This window comes from Neodiprion lecontei, chromosome 7, assembly GCF_021901455.1.
Source record: "Neodiprion lecontei isolate iyNeoLeco1 chromosome 7, iyNeoLeco1.1, whole genome shotgun sequence".
Taxonomy (NCBI): domain Eukaryota; kingdom Metazoa; phylum Arthropoda; class Insecta; order Hymenoptera; family Diprionidae; genus Neodiprion; species Neodiprion lecontei.
In genome coordinates, this window is record NC_060266.1 from 24,389,979 (window position 1) to 24,405,087 (window position 15,109).

The window sequence follows — 15,109 nt, forward strand, 5'->3', positions numbered from 1 at the left end:
AGGTTCCCGTTTTTTGGCTGTAACTTTTGATGCGTTGATCGCAGCGTCTTGAAACTGCGCCCAATCGATTTCTCTAGCAAAATTACGTCGGAATAGTGCTACAATTAATTTATTCAAGCACTTTTCAAAATCGCGAAAATTTTCGCCAAAAATGCAAAGGGGTTAGCCTTACTTTTTCCTCATTTTTCGACCAAAAATTTTGGGTCTCAGATTCGTTTCTTATGACCCTTACCCGACCAATTGGACCCTCAGGAACTCAGAAAACGCAGCGAAAAGAGCGTGGGACCAACAGGAGAGGAATGGCGAGCGAAAAAGCACCTGCTGAAAAATGTCGAAAAAACAGGTTCCCGTTTTTTGGCTGTAACTTTTGATTCGTTGATCGCAGCGTACTGGGACTGCGCCCAATCGATTTCTCTTCCAAAATTACGTCGGAATAGTGCTACAATTAATTTATTCAAGCACTTTTCAAAATCGCGAAAATTTTCGCCAAAAATGCAAAGGGGTTAGCCTTACTTTTTCCTCATTTTTCGACCAAAAATTTTGGGTCTCAGATTCGTTTCTTATGACCCTTACCCGACTAATTGGACCCTCAGGAACTCAGAAAACGCAGCGAAAAGAGCGTGGGACCAACAGGAGAGGAATGGCGAGCGAAAAAGCACCTGCTGAAAAATGTCGAAAAAACAGGTTCCCGTTTTTTGGCTGTAACTTTTGATTCGTTGATCGCAGCGTACTGGGACTGCGCCCAATCGATTTCTCTTCCAAAATTACGTCGGAATAGTGCCAAAATTAATTTATTCAAGCACTTTTCAAAATCGCGAAAATTTTCGCCAAAAATGCAAAGGGGTTAGCCTTACTTTTTCCTCATTTTTCGACCAAAAATTTTGGGTCCCAGATTCGTTTCTCATGACCCTTACCCGACTAATTGGACCCTCAGGAACTCAGAAAACGCAGCGAAAAGAGCGTGGGACCAACAGGAGAGGAATGGCGAGCGAAAAAGCACCTGCTGAAAAATGTCGAAAAAACAGGTTCCCGTATTTTGGCTGTAACTTTTGATGCGTTGATCGCAGCGTCTTGAAACTGCGCCCAATCGATTTCTCTAGCAAAATTACGTCGGAATAGTGCTACAATTAATTTATTCAAGCACTTTTCAAAATCGCGAAAATTTTCGCCAAAAATGCAAAGGGGTTAGCCTTACTTTTTCCTCATTTTTCGACCAAAAATTTTGGGTCTCAGATTCGTTTCTTATGACCCTTACCCGACTAATTGGACCCTCAGGAACTCAGAAAACGCAGCGAAAAGAGCGTGGGACCAACAGGAGAGGAATGGCGAGCGAAAAAGCACCTGCTGAAAAATGTCGAAAAAACAGGTTCCCGTTTTTTGGCTGTAACTTTTGATTCGTTGATCGCAGCGTACTGGGACTGCGCCCAATCGATTTCTCTTCCAAAATTACGTCGGAATAGTGCCAAAATTAATTTATTCAAGCACTTTTCAAAATCGCGAAAATTTTCGCCAAAAATGCAAAGGGGTTAGCCTTACTTTTTCCTCATTTTTCGACCAAAAATTTTGGGTCCCAGATTCGTTTCTCATGACCCTTACCCGACTAATTGGACCCTCAGGAACTCAGAAAACGCAGCGAAAAGAGCGTGGGACCAACAGGAGAGGAATGGCGAGCGAAAAAGCACCTGCTGAAAAATGTCGAAAAAACAGGTTCCCGTATTTTGGCTGTAACTTTTGATGCGTTGATCGCAGCGTCTTGAAACTGCGCCCAATCGATTTCTCTAGCAAAATTACGTCGGAATAGTGCTACAATTAATTTATTCAAGCACTTTTCAAAATCGCGAAAATTTTCGCCAAAAATGCAAAGGGGTTAGCCTTACTTTTTCCTCATTTTTCGACCAAAAATTTTGGGTCTCAGATTCGTTTCTTATGACCCTTACCCGACTAATTGGACCCTCAGGAACTCAGAAAACGCAGCGAAAAGAGCGTGGGACCAACAGGAGAGGAATGGCGAGCGAAAAAGCACCTGCTGAAAAATGTCGAAAAAACAGGTTCCCGTTTTTTGGCTGTAACTTTTGATTCGTTGATCGCAGCGTACTGGGACTGCGCCCAATCGATTTCTCTTCCAAAATTACGTCGGAATAGTGCTACAATTAATTTATTCAAGCACTTTTCAAAATCGCGAAAATTTTCGCCAAAAATGCAAAGGGGTTAGCCCTACTTTTTCCTCATTTTTCGACCAAAAATTTTGGGTCTCAGATTCGTTTCTTATGACCCTTACCCGACTAATTGGACCCTCAGGAACTCAGAAAACGCAGCGAAAAGAGCGTGGGACCAACAGGAGAGGAATGGCGAGCGAAAAAGCACCTGCTGAAAAATGTCGAAAAAACAGGTTCCCGTTTTTTGGCTGTAACTTTTGATTCGTTGATCGCAGCGTACTGGGACTGCGCCCAATCGATTTCTCTTCCAAAATTACGTCGGAATAGTGCTACAATTAATTTATTCAAGCACTTTTCAAAATCGCGAATATTTTCGCCAAAAATGCAAAGGGGTTAGCCTTACTTTTTCCTCATTTTTCGACCAAAAATTTTGGGTCTCAGATTCGTTTTGCACGACATTCTGCTGACCAAATGGACCCACAGAAACTCAGAAAATGCAGCGAATAGAGCGTAGGACCAACAGGAGAGAAACGGTGAGTCAAATTCTTCGTTTTTTGGCTGTAACTTTTCATACGATGATCGCAGCGTATTCGGAGTGCGTTTAATCTATTTCTATTGCAAAGTTATGTCGGAATAGTGTACGAAAAGATTCATTCCATCACTCCACAAAAATTGCGAAGATTTTCGCCAAAATTGCAAAGGGGTCAGTCGATTGCGACAAAAGTAATGAGAGCAACGACTCATCATTCTATTGCAGGTGAACAATATTGTTCAATTCTATCCACACAATCACACACTCTGAATGTTAGAACAAAATCATAAATACATTAACCATGAAGCCAAGCCAAATCTCAAAATGCGCAATAATAATTTCCATAATTACGAACGACAAAACTACACAGTTTGCCGAATTCGTACTTTTACAGATTTGCGTGCATTAGGTGATCGTTTTTCCAACTACCGAATTGCGATTCCTCATATTGTCCATATGATGATTCTAAATTCAATCGTCAATGCAGTCTTTTTCACTATTAGAATGCAAAAATTGATACGTGTTATTATGAACAGTAGAGATCGAGGAGTACTCGTTTACAGTAATCTGCAAACTCTGTCATAGATTACATTGAATGTTCCACATAAATGTTTACAATACGAAACAGAGATCCACGGAGCTGGGGTGAAGAGGTCAACTGATATTTCCAAGCCGAGTATTGCGCATGTGTAAAACACAAGCGTACTCAGCGTTTCTTCAAAGCAATTATGTATCGTATTTTTGGGAGACAACTCTCTGAATATAAATTAAAGGCAATTCTGACAGAGTACGCTTGAAAAATTCGGGCAGCATTTACATCCAAACGGATATAGAGAAAAAGGAGTAAGTAATCGAAGATAATGCAATAAGTAGATTTATTCAGCTAAAGTTATAAATCGGTAATAAATGTTTTCCGACGAATTATAGCTTTGACCATTTTTATTTTCGAAAATGACACACTCGTCGTCTATTGCTAAATTATGTTATTGCTAGTAGTTGCATTATTGGCTCTACCTATCATATTATTTTTAATGGAATAAAAAGTCGTTAACGTATAATAATTCGAGTGTATCATCCGTTATACGTGACGCAATGTCGAACCCACGAATTTATACGGAGATTGCAACAGAAGTAAGTGAATATAGCGATACGTACGTTTGATAAACATCGATATCACGTGATAAATAATTATATGACGCACGTTAATTTCTCAGGAATGCAGATAAAAAATAAAATTGTTTTGCTGACCGGAGGGGCGAACGGAATAGGATTTGCCTATGCTAGAGAACTTTTGCGAAATGGTGCTGGTGTGAGTTTAATAATTGTATATGTTACAATGTTTTTCAAGATTATATTACAATTATCACAATAATAAAGTATAATACAATATCTGCCGACAATTTAGCAACAGCGCAGAGTCCCATGAATGATTAATTTAATTATACGGTAAAATTTTCGGGATACAGCGCATAGCTATTCTGGATGTAAAAGATTCGAGCGGCAAAGAAGCGGCGAGTAAATTGAACAAGGAATTCGGACAGGGGCACGTCATATTTATTTTCTGCGACGTGTCAAAGCCGCAGGAATTAGAAGGTGGGTAAAATATTCAACAGTAAAATCTGCGATCAAATTGACTTTTATTTTCTGGAATAAATAAATTTTCACAATTTCATATGCAATATGCGAAGCTGGATTCGCAGAGACGATCAAGCAGTTTGGTGGACTCGATATTCTGATAAACAATGCTGGAATTATGGATGACGTACGATGGGAGCTCATGATAGCCACAAACGTAGTAAGTACACACAAGGGACATGATTCGTTGGGGGTTAAAGTGTTAAAAATATATGTGATCGAACAATACATTTAGTTGAAAAATGTATTCAAAAATACGTGAAATTTTCATCGTGTTTTGAGAGTAACCGTGTAGATTTTAGAAACATAGAAACAATTCTTGCGTCGAGTAAAGCATGCACAAAAGTGATTAGAAATAGAGCTTGCAATAACTTAAAATAGGTAAAAGAAAGTATGGGACTTTTATTATAAGGATAAACAAATTTGGGATTTAATGGTAACAGAATGCCGTGGTCCGCGGAACGTTGCTGGGTTTGCAATACATGGGAAAAGACAAAGGAGGCAAGGGTGGTGTCATTATTAACATCGCGTCCATATTGGGCTCGGTACCGTCGAAATACTTTCCAATTTACACAGGAACGAAGTATGCCGTGATAGGATTGAGTCAGTCTTTCGCGGTAAGATTCAACAGGAAGAATAAGAGAGCTTTTAAGCAAGGTGTAAGTGATCGCAGGTACGGCGACCCTTGAATTGTGTTGCTTCAAATCTGTTGCAGATGCCATACCATTACGAGAAAACAGGCGTTCGAATATTGACATTGTGTCCGGGTCTCACAGATACCGAATCACTCAGGAAATCTCAGGAAAGAATGTTGGACATCATCGATGTCGAAGAACTTGTCGGAGACAGCAGCAATTTAACTTCCCAAAAGTTTGTATAATTGGGGCAGGGTTGAAGTTCCGAATTTGAAACGTACCGAAAGCGTCTGATTCCGAATTATTTGGTGGCGAAACTTGAAGGGATGGAATCAAATTTTAATCTTTTTTCTCTATTTTTTTTTTAGATTTTTAAATTTTCTCATTTTTGCACTTTTCGAATTTCGACTCGTCGGAGTTACGTCCTTTCGACATTTCGTCCATTCCCGAATTTCAACCCAGCCCCGCATAATTTATTTAACGATTTTCGTATATCAGGGAAGCTCTTGCTAACAATCATCAACAATTCATTAACATACGATCACGTTTTATTCTTCAGGGTTGACAGCGTCGCACACGGTTTGGTATACATGATACGATCGGCCCAAAACAGCACAGTTTGGGTAGCTGAAAACGGAGAACCCGTTTACCAAATCATGATTCCTGATCGTTTACTCACCAAAGTTTCAGCCTGAAGATAATTCGAAGAATGATTATTATCTGTCAGTAATGAAAAATTTGAAGATGTTAATAATAATAATAATAATAAAAAAAGTTTTCAACGTCGTCAACGTCAGTTAAAATGTAATTATTAAAACACGATAGGATAGGTGCAGATTTTCATAATACAGTTACAGTTTGTGATTCGTTTTTTTTTTTCTCTTTATTCCTTTTTCTCTCTTACAAGTTTCGAAAAGAAAAATGTAAGAAGGTTCTGCGAATGATTGAATCGAGTTCCAAAGTAGAAGAAAGAATAACAAAAGAAAGGAAATTAATTAATCTGTAAATTTAACGAGATTATTATTATATCTCATTACTCATTATACGGCATCAAGAATCACAACATCCACTTTACAAAAGAACATTCATTGTCGGTGGAAAAAAAGAATCCGCAAAATTAAAGAAATATTACTTAGGGTATAAATGAATCCGTAATGAAACTTGGAAATAAACATAATTCTCCCTTTTTTTTTTGTTCCTCCTCACTCTCCAAATACCATGTCAGACCATTTTTCTTATGCAACAAATCATCTTGAATAATTACGATACTCTTTTTACCCCGTTTGTTTTTTTTTTTTTTTTAGCCACAAGACATTCCAGAATACTTTACTACAGGGCCACTTTTTTCCCTGAACTTTTAGGCACACTTGCAAAACAATTGTCACCTATTCCCTCGCATATTCACGAAATGTCGGGGGAAATTATTCTTCACCGGTACGTACTGATGATATCGGCATAGTCTCGATGATGGGAAAAAAAAAAAAAAAAAAAAAAATGGGCAGTAAATTTCTACTGCCATTATTGCTACTTCTGATAACAATATATCAGTTAAATTTCGGTTCAGTTTACTGGCGATTGTTGGTAAATTAATATGTACTTGCAAAATTATGCCTTCCATCTCTTTTTAGCGTATCTGTATTTTAACCGCTAGAAAAATGTTTCGATTATTATAATCCGTACTTTATATTATATTATTTTTACTTTTTTCTATTGTCGCAACACGATTTAACGTGATCAATCGCATTATATCTCTTACATATTAATTTTCAATAAATGAAGAAACTGACGAAAAAGAAGTTAGCTATATATACCATACGCCAAGAACTTAACACGGCTGTATCGTACGGATGTTTGATTGAGGAAAAAAAAGATAAAGAAGAAACAGAATTATTCAAAAAATTTTAATTTGTAACACCGTCAGCATGTTTTTATGCTCTTGAAACGATCACATCGAATTTAGCATATTAAAAATACCTAACCGATGGTAAACGAAAGAGATGAATATTACTTTCTTTAACTTTTGTTGTTTTTTTTTTTATTAATACGATACATGTATGTAATATATGGAACGAAAATTTTTCTGTAGTATCGGTAAATTTTTTCATCTGTTTGTTGTATGATTCATACTTCCTTAATTTGACAAATAACGTGAGAGAGTGAGAAAATAATAATGAATGAATAAACATTGCATCGTTGAAGAGTTTGTATTAACATGTGTTACAAGTTGAGCAAAAGATAGGAAAAATAAACGGTGTCTTTCAGATTATTCAATAATAATATACAAGAGTATGGTCAAAGGAAAAAAAGTAAAATAATATAACTATACGAGAAAGTATCTATCTGTGGCCATCTTAAATTCTATACATATGGTTATAATAGACACGTATCTGTGCTGTTGTATATTCGTTATTATACGTGTACGTATAAATATTCAAGTCTTCGCAATTTGCCCCTCCTCCAAAATTTTTTTTTACAGTGAACAACAGATTAACTGTGCGCACCTGAAGAGGTAATCAATATTTAAATTATTCGTACTATTATTAGTTTTTTTTTTTTTTGTTTTGTTTTAGTTTTCGTTTTATCGCAAACATCTCCTGCTTTTATTGGGTATGTAAATATAAATTGTATTTATAATTTTCTGTAGATATAATTTATACAGTAATTCAGTAAAGGCGCGTATCTCTCCTTATTGCAATGAGAATTCGTTTATTTACCGATGTATAATCTGCACATTTCTACGAAAGCCGTAGTCTTGTTTCTTTTTTTTTTCTTTTTCCTTCTATTCTATTCTAAATTTTCGTAGCGTTTTTTCGAGTCGGTTATCTTGTACCGATTTGCAGTCAGGAGAATGTTACCATATAATTTGATGCTTACATGTATAAATAACATAGGGGAAAAAAGTTGGGGTGGGGAAAAAAAAAAAAAAAAAAAAAAATCAATCACAAATGAAATTAAAATGTCGCGGGGAAAAAAACAACGCATACATCCCGATACTTTGTTTAACGTGGGGAGACCGTTACCAACCGTAAGAGTAAAATTCTGTCTGTTTAAACCTACGCATATCTCGACCCGTGTGAATAAATTCTCTAATATGACATTGTTGAAAATCACAATTAATTAATTGGTTAATTATGTTAATTATTTTTTGTGTTTTTCTTCCCTTCCTCTTTTTGTTCAATATTTTTTTTTTTTCTTTTTTCTTTCTTTCTCATTGTTCACACACACACACACGCGTTGCCCAATCTTAATTATCGTTAAAACTCCATCCAGTTTTCAGTTTATCATTTAAAATATAATATAATTCACCGTCGCTTCCGTCGTGCGGATACAAACCAACTATCCCATAATGTCCAGCATTTGAACTAACCTTCGTTAATGATACCTTTCCAATTATTATTATTATTTTTTATTCAACATATATTACGTTACAACTTGATTATCTAAAACTGGAGGTGCAGCCTTTTTGTTTCTTGCATTTCGAATTTTCTTTCTTCTTCTTCTTCTGCTTCTTCTTCTTTAATTTACGTACATACAATCATCCCCAACTTTTCAGTACCCGTTAAAAATTATCTAAGGTAATTCAATCAGAAGAAGTGTTTTCTTCATTTCAAAAAATTCATTTAATTGACCATCGTTCGAGTTTTTCGTCTCCGTTTTCTTTCCTTCTTTCTTTATTCCTTACTTGCTTTCTTTTCTCACGTTTGTTCGGTAAACTAGCATAATTAATAATAAAGTATCCAATAATAATCGTCAATCGTTATAACCCATTATTGTACAGAACCCATTCTTTATTTCTCCTTCTAGTTTAATGATGGTCTTTTGGTCTTTTTTTGGTGTCTAAATTTACTATTATAGAAAGATCGATAAGTTTTAATTTTGCGATGTAAAAAATTAAGAGAACGAACAAAATAAGTTGTTTGGAAAATTGCGACTTGCTAGAATTCATTAATTAAATAATAAACAAATTAGATGGCCTCGAAAAATGGTCGTGCTTAATAAAGAGCCAATACATGTATAAAGATTTCTTACAATTTTCAGGGGTCTCAAACTTAAGAAGGCTGTACAAAAGCTTTTCTACAGTCCTCTCTTCGCCGAAAGTGGTGTTAATTTATACAGGGTGGTAATTTTTAATCACCTTAAACGAATGTCTTGGACATTAAGTTATTAATCAGTGATATCCTGACAGTAGAACCATTGCAGCTTGAATAGAGTGGCATAAAGAATTCTATATTTTCATCATTAAATGATATTAGCTGCCGGTAATAGTCAGGCTGGTTACAAAATTTCATCGATTTTGTGTAACATTTATCTTGGGGTGATTAAAAGAGCATCTTGTACATTTCAACGGTTATATTGAATGAACTTATTTCTGATTAATGAATAGAAAAGACGTATCGTTGAGAAACAAAGAAAAAAAAAAAAAAGAGTGCGCTGTGTAGGTTCGAAAGAATATTTCAGCATTAACGCTATTCTTTTTTGAAATTCTTGAAAAAATTTTCTCCTCACTTCGTTTACGTGAGATACGTCCCTTCCTTCAGGACCCGTCAATATACACACATTGTTATATACTAAAAAAATATTACAAAATAAATCTGATTCCTTACATACTCTAAAGCTTGCGGCAAAAATTTGAAAGAAAAAACGCCGAAAATAACAAAAAAAAAAAAAAAAAATACAAAAAAAAAACCAAGTATCTCGATTCTCTTAACGTTCTAATCGCAGCAATTATTTGTAAAAATCCTTAAACGCTAAAAAAATACTTATAACAGCGCGTGGTGTTCATAGTCATAAGTTTATTTCCATTATGCCGTACCTGCAACAACACTGTTCTGAGATTGAACCGTTGTCGTTGTAGCTTGTTGATTGTTCGGACGATTCTGATTGTGGTTTGTTAAAACTTTTTGTTGCTGTTGCTGTTGTTGCTGCTGCTGTTGCTGATGCAGTTGACTACTAGGTTGGCGATTTCCTCCACCGCCACTGCCTCTGCTTCCACCCCTGTATCCGCCGCGATATCCGTTGTTACCACGATACATGCCACCTCCCATTCCGCGGTTGTAGTATCCACGTCCACGGAACCCGCCGCGTCTCGTCGAGGCGACTCCAAATGTCTCAGAGTTCAACTTACGCTCCGTCCGCCAATCCGTGCGTTGAGATCTTCTGTAATGAATAATTTTGATTTTTTCTTCTATTTTATTTTTCATTCTTTTCACTAAATTAATGAACGTACAACAAAATATCTTCAGTATCGGTGCTACACTAGATCCATCCGCGCACAACAAAAGTACGGAAGCTACAGTGTTACACCATTTTTATCTAGTATGAAATTCACATTCATCGCTTCAATTGATATGAAGTGAATCCGGCACTTTTCATACATAGAAGGTCACTTGCAAGTAAAAGATACAGACAGAAATCTGAATAAGTTAGAATAGTAAATTCGTCAAATTCTTCCAGAATTTCAATTCCCGTATTATTGAAACATTTTTACTTTTGGCAAAATAGCAAAGAACGTTGTTTTATAACGATTTGTAAAATGCGTGACGGAACTTACCCTTTACTCCTCTCTACAGCTTCGCAACTAATGTTGTCAAAGAATGATTTGGACTTGTCGTAATGTACGACGTCCGTTTCTTCCTCAGGCTCTCCCTCGCCCGCTCCAGTTTCATTGCCGCTATCGTCTTTTTTCTCATTGTCAGTACCGTTGTCAATCTTAGTCTTAGCCAATTGGGACCTGCAATTTTCAATCAAACTGCATACTCCGTCATAAATTATATGGCAACTCATTTGTCCAAATGTTAATAAGCAATGTATCAAACCAGATCTCACCGAGAATATAAATCCTTTAAATTTTAATATACTCGGTTTAAAATATATTACTTGAATGTATTTACAAAAACGGGCATTTCAATATCTAGTTCGAAAACAGCGAATTGTATTGTTCAAGTGCGTCTACCTTAGCTCTTCGAACTGCGTATTGGCTTGTTCGAAGTCGTAGTCATTCTCGAACTTCAACATGTTCTTCGGCTTGTTATTTATGCTTCCTGGCTGCGGGGGTCTGAAGGTACCTCCGCCACCACCGCCGCGTCCCCTTCCTCGTCCGCGAATATTTCCTCGAGCTATCCAACCGCCGCGATTTCCGCGTCCCGCCTGATGCATCTGGGCGTGATTCGGCCCTGAAGGATGTCCGTGTCCTTGAAGTTGATTTCCGTCCTGCTTTTCACGATTGTCACGCTTTCCGTCGCTATACTGGGACATGCCGCTGCCGGTTCGCCCGCTGCCATGACTGCGAAAGTTTATTTACATAGGTAAATTGCACAGTTAAAGAAAATGAATGAGCAATGATAGAATATTTAAAGAATGAAAGTACAAGTCATATTTTTACCAACCTTTCACGATCGCGATAAGATGGTTGTATGGTTCTAGCGTTGGGCTTGTCGCTCATCGGTTTGTGGATGTTGGCGTTCGTCGACCGCTGTTGATGGCCAACCTGCGTGCCCTGATCCATAGTCGGACTTTTCCTAGTCATCAGGGATGAAGTGGGAGTAGTCGATCGAGATCCTCCGCTGATCAAGTCCAACACACCTGTGTAGCAGGGGGGAAAATTCGATTTTTTAATTGGGATACTTTTGTTTTATCCTTTGACTTTCCACACGTATACAAACAATATTTTTGAGGCAATCTTGAGGCAGACGAATTTACCAATAATGCAAGAGAAGACAGACATCCTGTTCTAATGCGATCAATGATGCCCTTGAACAATTCTGGTGTATTGCCATGAGATATTGGACTTTTTACATCTTCCGCAGCTCTGTCACATTAAATAAGCCGCAGAAGATGCATTTTTGTCAATTAGTTTTAGTTATCTACAGCACCGGATAATTGAAGAATTATTCAGCTGATTTCCGACAAAAAAAGAACCAGACAGACAGTGAATGTTGTTTCAAAAATTTTGAAACTGTTCTACATCTTGAGTAATACGTTATAATTGAAGGTCACAATTATCACACGGTGCTGAGATGGTTAGTAATAGTTATTTAGAAGGTAAAATGGTAAACTGTATGAAACGGTAGCAAGGAAGATGAACAATTATATTAAAGCATCGGTGTACTCTCTTTTAAAATGATCTCATAGTGATTTTCTACAAATTCATGCTAGATTTCGGAACATGACAAATGAAAAAAACAAATAAATAAATCATTTAAAAGAATTTGCAATTGAGAATAAATGAATACATGCCAACAACGTGGATAGAGATAGAGATAGATGGAAAGATGGATCGCACAAGTAAAGTTGCAATCGATTAAGGAAAGTTACACGTATTTTATACCATAATGTAAATGATAACTGGTTTTGCTATATTTGTTCTTTCGTTTGTTTGTAGGCAAAACTATACTGTTCCTAGTTGAAGAAGAAACAGATTAAACATGCAACGAAAAGAGTCAAATGGAACAGTGACAAAGCACTATTGAATCGATACGATTTGGTTAAGGAGTTTTAAAAGCTGTTCCAAGAGTGAGCTGAACAATACCAAAACTTGAAAGTACAGTTCACCTCATGACTGAAACATTGCACATGTAAATAACGAGAATTTGATATAAATAATTCTTTATACGATCCGCGTCATGTTTCAAATGCAAAAAATGAGTTGAAATTTCTCAAATGTAGCGAGTTGAGATAGATGTAATAAAATTCGTAGAATAAAAAAGCATCTATTCGCAGAAGCAGATTTAAAAGAAAGACAAGAAAATATGTACAGAGACCAGCCAAAGCAGAAGTGCATTAATGTAATGTTATTTTTGCAGCAAGAACCGTAATTTTTCGGTCCACGTTAAACCGTTCATAATAAAAAAGGCACGACTGACTCTTTTTCTCTTGGTTGAAGTAAAAAAGCAACGAGAGGCGAGCAGATGTTAGATAAAAGTGAAGAATAAATAAACAATTATACCAAATCAAGCTGAAAAGCATCAGGCATGCCGGGTAGCAAGATCATAGCAAAAACAGTTTACCATCTTCCAAAGATTGGTCTTTTTGAATTTGATCAACGTTGCCCGGTGCTATCGAGTTTGGGATCGAGACGACGTTGGGTGCTCCAGTGGAGCCCAGGCCCAACTCACTTGGTTGTTTGTTCATAGCGACTCGAGGATCTCGTCCAGCTGCAGGCATACCCATAACTGGACCCATGGCTCCCATGGCTCCAATTCCACCCATCGCGTATCCGCCTCCGTACTGGCCGCCCATTGGTCCGATTTGACCCATCATCGGATGGTTGAATCCTGGCTGTGGCTGGTAAGACGGCTGACCCATGTTGGGCTGTACTGTCATCTGTGAATTGGTAATATTTATGTAACAAGTAACCGAGCTGCCGCGTCTGCCGTAATAAAGCTGGACAATTTACACAAGTGTTAGTAAAATTGAGCGATGAAGCAAAATAATTCATTTCAAAAATGATCTTTGAATCAGCAATATTTTACCTGGACAATGGCTGGATCGTTTGGAATGGTGCTGACATTGTTGACGACTCTGATGTCTTTAATGTCAGATCCTCGAAATAATATGTATTCATAGACTTGGTTTTGTGGCGCTACTGGAAACTGGGTTTCTCGATCCTCAGTCCCAAAGGAACGAACTGTAACGAATAAAAACAGTCTTAACGAAAAATAGTAATCGATCGTTAGTGAGTATTTGGCACTCGTCGGAATGTGTCTTAAAAATAATAATAATAACATTAACGATAATTTATGAATGAAAATTATTGAACATTGTCTGAATTTTACTCTCTCTATTGATATTAGAGAAATTGGAAAACTTGTGAGTAAAATGCAAGACTGTTATTTGAAAATAATCGAGCAAAAACATATATCTTTGTAAGAAAATCAGAAAGTACAATTGATTGACGATTATCAATGATGTGATACGTTATACACAAAATCGATTCCAACTATGTTTACGTTTACGTTAATCCCAGAATTCGTTGAGCGGATATTTCAAATCCAAACGGTTCTCGTTTGAATAGATAGAACGCTCGAAGGAGGGAGAAAAAAAAAAACAAAAACAAAAACAAAATACAATCTCTTAGGTGAACCTGAGAGCCCGTCATCATACGACTGTGCTGAAATATATTCTTCACAACAAGCGTTTGAAGGTGATACACGTAATTTTGACTAGGATATCATGATGGAGAAGTGAAATAATAGAAGGGGGGGGGGGGGGGGGGGGGGGGGGGGAAGAGAAGAGAGAAATTACAGTAGATATAACTAATTGAAATATCGCAATGAAATTGTTGTTATTTCAATCATTGCGGATGAAACGTAACTGCGACAAATTTTCGGAAAGAGGAATAACAACGTAAAGAATGGAAATACATAACACAGCGGAAGAACGAGAAAGAGAGAGAGGGGGTGAGGGGGGAAGGGGGGGGGGGGGGGAGAGAAAGACAGAGAGATAGGCAAAAGATTGCGACGCGAGATTGCAGGATCGTAAACTCTGGTGACCTGGATTGTTTTCATAAAAAGAAATGAGAGAAAAATATATGATATGAAAAAGTGATAAGTTAAGGTAGTACAGAAGAACTGTCAAAAAAGAATATAATCAACCGGTATCAATAGTTGAGAATGTAAAAGCTACTTGTGGAATATCGAGTAGTTGTTGAATTACAGGGAAATAAAGGTAATAAAAGATGTTCTGGTCGTCTGCGAGCATCGGGCGGTTAGGCTAAACTATGAAAACGGCGGAAACAAAGTTGATGCGAGAAAGAAAGGAGTCCATCTTACCGTTGGCTAAGGCGATCGTGCACTCCTGTGGATCGACGGTAAATAAACGGCCTTCATAACGAATATCTGCCTTCGATATTAGGCTTATCTTAGAACCAAGCTCCGGCATTCCGGCACTCATCTTGAAACTTTTATGTATTACTAACGATCAACGAGATGTACTTAGATACCCGATACCGTCCGCATCTACCGCTCCATACAACCGTCTGAACGCGAAACGATATACCACAAAAACTATGCGCTGCTGACTCTCTATACGCTCTACGCGCCAGCTGACACCGATGGACGATGTACGCGATGGCGGAGGATCTACGACACCCGAACGCAAGGCTGCCAACTTGACGATACGAACGCGCGTCGGTCGTCTGCTCGAAAATCTGG

At 37.3% G+C, this 15,109-nt stretch overlaps 2 protein-coding genes across 6 annotated transcripts; one reads left to right on the forward strand and one right to left on the reverse strand.

Annotated features, from left to right (window-relative positions):
- The first annotated feature begins 3,375 nt into the window (after positions 1–3,375).
- Positions 3,376–5,744, forward strand: LOC107221445 (15-hydroxyprostaglandin dehydrogenase [NAD(+)]). 3 transcript variants are annotated; one of them, XM_046744898.1, is made up of 8 exons: positions 3,411–3,531; positions 3,756–3,819; positions 3,903–3,997; positions 4,155–4,281; positions 4,377–4,483; positions 4,767–4,940; positions 5,039–5,193; positions 5,518–5,744. In XM_046744898.1, the coding sequence occupies exons 3-8, from the start codon at positions 3,905–3,907 to the stop codon at positions 5,651–5,653; spliced, it is 792 nt and encodes a 263-aa protein (XP_046600854.1). In that variant the 5' UTR covers positions 3,411–3,531; positions 3,756–3,819; positions 3,903–3,904; the 3' UTR covers positions 5,654–5,744. The 3 variants fall into 3 exon arrangements, with proteins under 3 accessions (XP_046600855.1, XP_015515925.1, XP_046600854.1); XM_015660439.2 differs by lacking the exon at positions 3,756–3,819 and having other exon boundaries at positions 3,377–3,531; XM_046744899.1 differs by lacking the exons at positions 3,756–3,819; positions 4,767–4,940 and having other exon boundaries at positions 3,376–3,531.
- Positions 5,745–6,177: 433 nt separating this feature from the next.
- On the reverse strand, positions 6,178–15,033 carry LOC107221462 (protein LSM14 homolog B). 3 transcript variants are annotated; one of them, XM_046744896.1, is made up of 7 exons: positions 14,729–15,033; positions 13,430–13,584; positions 12,965–13,280; positions 11,345–11,540; positions 10,912–11,241; positions 10,510–10,707; positions 6,178–10,115 (listed from the first exon to the last, which is right to left on the reverse strand). In XM_046744896.1, exons 1-7 carry the CDS (start codon positions 14,847–14,849, stop codon positions 9,761–9,763), a joined length of 1,671 nt encoding a protein of 556 aa, XP_046600852.1. In that variant the 5' UTR covers positions 14,850–15,033; the 3' UTR covers positions 6,178–9,760. The 3 variants fall into 3 exon arrangements, with proteins under 3 accessions (XP_046600852.1, XP_015515948.1, XP_046600853.1); XM_015660462.2 differs by having other exon boundaries at positions 10,510–10,689; positions 14,729–15,032; XM_046744897.1 differs by having other exon boundaries at positions 13,073–13,280; positions 14,729–15,031.
- Between the last annotated feature and the right edge of the window lie 76 nt (positions 15,034–15,109).